This window comes from Populus alba, chromosome 19 (assembly GCF_005239225.2).
Source record: "Populus alba chromosome 19, ASM523922v2, whole genome shotgun sequence".
Lineage (NCBI taxonomy): Eukaryota > Viridiplantae > Streptophyta > Magnoliopsida > Malpighiales > Salicaceae > Populus > Populus alba.
Window position 1 is genome coordinate 18078435 of NC_133302.1, and position 3754 is coordinate 18082188.

Below are 3754 nucleotides of genomic sequence, written 5' to 3' on the forward strand. Positions count from 1 at the left end.
GCCGTCGCTACTGGTAGCGCGTGAACCAACAAGATGTCACTGGTGAAGTGAAAAATAAGTGGATTGAGTAGGTCATTTCTTTCTCTTAACGTCTATGTGAGCAGTGTCATACATTATCATATGCAAAGTAAAGTAAAACACACGAACAATTGAATTATTTTTTTTTATATATATAGATATGTTTCACGGTTAGTTTTTCAATTTTTTTCTTTTCCTTTTTGTGTGGTAATTCAAAGAGGTGATAATTTAAATGATTTCTCTCAAGTCTTAACATTGAGATTTAGTTTAAATGAAATAAAATCGAGAATCTGAAAAATATTATTTATTTGTAAACAATTGAACAGACAACATCGGACCACCTCGCAACGTTGACCAGGCAGCCATTATTACATTAAAAGTTGAAGCAACATGAAAACAGACATATCATTTTGAAAAGTAAAAGTGAAACAAATAACACATATATAACACAACTAATGATGGGACAACCTTAAACTATTCGTAAGGTTCACATCATGTATAGTTTGCTAAATGCATGGAACTTAAGTACTGTTAATAATCTCCAGATGAATCAACAACCCATTTTCTGGAGTAGGTGTCGGATTGTAAATGATCTTCTCATCAGGATTTACTTTCCTCCATTTGAACTTAGTCACCACATTATGCATGAAAACTAGTGTTGCTAGCCGAGCATACTCTTTTCCGGGACACATTCGAGGCCCTCCACCGAAAGGAACAAAGCTGTAAGGTGCCGGCCCCCTCCCCTCAAATCTTGAAGGGTCAAATTTTTCTGGATCTGGAAAATAGTCAGGATTTCTGTTCGTGGAATATGTTGTCCAAAAAGTCTGCACGTAGGAAACTTTCTATAGATTAATACTAATAATTATAACCTCATAATCATAAGAGAATAAATTTAATTTTAATTGTCGAGTTTCTTGGCTGACTGACTAAGAAATCTGGATATGTACCTTACATCCTTTAGGAATTGTAAAACCTGCGTACGTGAAGTCTGTGATTGCCTCTCTAAATGTTCCTGGAACGGGAGGAGAGAGCCGCATTGCTTCACAAGCCACACACCAAGAATACTTCATCTTCTTAACATCATCCCAGTTCAATAACTCTCCTGGACTTTTGGATTTGGCAATCTCCATTTGTTCTTTTAACCAAGACAAAATCTCAGTCAAATGACGTGAAAACATGTATGGTAATAGTATGTTGTGTGTGGTCTGGGAGTGGTCTTTTTGTCAGCAGATCTTGGGTGATCCATATTGTACTTCTAAGTTCTAATTCTTAACCATTAATAACATAATTATCACAAACAAAAAACAGTATGTTATGTGTATATCTCCGATTCTCGATTAAAGAATTAATATAAAATTATTTTTCTAGTTGAAATGCTTTATGATATAGTATTAGTTAAAATGTAGGGAAGTTATAATTCTACCATCCTTAATATTATAAATTTCAAATACAAAGAAAAAACCTGAGAACGTTTCAAACTTATTCGGGACATACCTTGGAGGACATCCTCGTAGACTTGGGGATACTCAGCAAGATAGTTCAGAATGCATGTGAGTGCAGTGCTCATTGTATCGTGGCTGGCGACAAGCAAAGAGATTATCTTGTTAGCAATCTGTTTTTCATCATTTGTTTCGCCATTCTCATATGATGCCAGGATCAGGCGAGTTAACAAATCAATACTTTGCAGCCCTTTGTTCTCCAAAAGCTCTCTTTTCCTCTGCCTGATGATTGCTAGAAGCTCCTCCCGGACAATTCTGCCACCTTCGACCGCACGACTGAAAGCCGTACCAGGAATTTTAATAGGAATTGATATTAGGCCAGCTACTATTTGCGTGAAAGGATTTGACAATCTTGTTAGCTGCTCAGGATCTATCAAGTTCATAAACACTTTGCAAGCTGAGTCAAATGTGTACTTCTTTGATAGTGAAAACACCTGCACTTGCTTATGTGGAGACCAGTCCGTCTCCAGTTGTTCCTTGGCCATGGAGTCCATGACAGGGACGTAATCTTGCAGGGCATCTGGCTTGAGAAACTCAGGCAGGACACTTCGCATTTTATTGCAGACTTCTACAGTGTTTTCTTGATTCTCAGGGAAGTACCAAACTTTAGCCATTGAGGGTGGCCACCATGACGTAACATACTTGCTGTGGCTGGAGAACAAAAGCTTGTTCCCTGAGGCACCACAGAATACAACAAGTTTCTCCCCAAACAAAGAGGTTTTGAACACCTCAGGGGAGAATTTGCACATCCTATCGATGACAAACTTCTCAGGGCACCCCCGTCGGTGATTCATTGCAAACTCCAAAGTTTCTCCTATGATGGGCCATCCCTTGTTGCCGGGTGGAAGCCTAAATCCTGAAAGTTTTGATCTCCTATGAAAGAAAATGATAAAAACAAGGGAAAGACCGAGAATGGCAAGGTGAAGGAAAGTTAAAACCATGTCTCTCTACTTTAACACAATGAGCTAGACAGAAAGCGAGACGGGCAAGAATTAGCGTTGTCATCAGCATGGATTTATACAAGTCTGAACCGGCATTCATAACATTAACAATTTGTTAATGAAAAATTACAAAAACCATAAAATCAGTCCTAAGCCTTTAATATATAGTGAAATGATCATTTTTAGGTTTTTCTTCTGTTTTTTAATTTTTGATTTCATCTTACGATACTTTTTTGGTTTTTGTATTCACTTTTTATAGGATTTTAAAGTCATTTTCAAAATAACATGGATTATCTTGACTTTGTTTTTCAATCTTTGTTAAATTTATATTTTTAAAAGGAATTAAATTAAGTGAGATTTTTTATAAAATATATATTTTTTGTTAATTAGATTAAATTTATTAATTTTATGCTTCAACATTTAATTGATCATGCATTAAGCTTTTTAATTGACCACAGATCTAGAATTTAACAAATTATAATATCTATTTTTTTTTGTCTTTTAAAACATTGATATTACATGAGAATTTTTTATGTTGGAAAAAAAATAGCCCAACGTTCAGCAGCATGCACAGACCATCTAACTAGTCATAAATTTGAAACTCAAGAAAGTCCATGGAAATGTTGGAGAAAAAAAAGGAGCAATAAAATAAAATAATGGGTTCCCTGTGTTTCTGCACCAAGCCACCACCCAATTAATTACATCAATGGATGTATAAGTCAATTATATTGCATGTATAAAATACAATATATTCTTTTGATGTTTAACTTCTCTTAAATTAATTAAGAATGATACATCATGCTTGACGGATCAAAACCATCAATTTAATTCGAAATCAATATTTTAAGTAATAGAATATTGTTATCACTCAAGCCAGCTCTACTTTAATAGGTTCTATGTTTTGAACTACACCTTGAAAAGGCAAAAAAAAAAAAAAAAAATTTGAAATCAAACGCAAGGTCTACTCAAATTTCTCTACTTTTTAAGTGGAACAGCTAGTTTGACCAAGATTAGGTAAATCATTAGCATAGTCCCAAGAAAAATGTGTAGCTTAGTTCGTTAGATTTTAGATTTATTTTTTATAAATTACTAATTCAAATACTATAAATCATAGTGTTATTGGATGTTTATATGATCGTTAATTTCAGAATCTCGAGGGATTAGTTAAGGTGCATATAAACTGGTCCGGATATTCAATTTTATAAATAATAATAATAATAATAATAATAATAAAGCATTCGCATGGCTAAAAATTAATAGTACTTGAGCACCATATGATTTTCATCCTACTTCAAA

General features: G+C 34.2%; 1 protein-coding gene across 1 annotated transcript; it reads right to left on the reverse strand.

Moving 5' to 3' along the window:
• Positions 1-398: 398 nt before the first annotated feature.
• LOC118056647 (beta-amyrin 28-monooxygenase-like) lies at positions 399-2498 on the reverse strand. The gene is made up of 3 exons (XM_035068915.2): positions 1513-2498; positions 966-1153; positions 399-842 (listed from the first exon to the last, which is right to left on the reverse strand). The coding sequence occupies exons 1-3, from the start codon at positions 2456-2458 to the stop codon at positions 540-542; spliced, it is 1437 nt and encodes a 478-aa protein (XP_034924806.1). The 5' UTR covers positions 2459-2498; the 3' UTR covers positions 399-539.
• Positions 2499-3754: the final 1256 nt, after the last annotated feature.

Excerpts from the sequence above, each read along its gene's own strand:
- LOC118056647 (XM_035068915.2), bottom strand. The coding sequence starts at position 2,458 with ATGGTTTTAACTTTCCTTCACCTTGCCATTCTCGGTCTTTCCCTTGTT. Across the intron at positions 1,154-1,512 it reads CTACGAGGATGTCCTCCAAG|AACAAATGGAGATTGCCAAA; the intron begins GTATGTCCCGAA and ends CTTGGTTAAAAG. Across the intron at positions 843-965 it reads CAATTCCTAAAGGATGTAAG|ACTTTTTGGACAACATATTC; the intron begins GTACATATCCAG and ends TCCTACGTGCAG.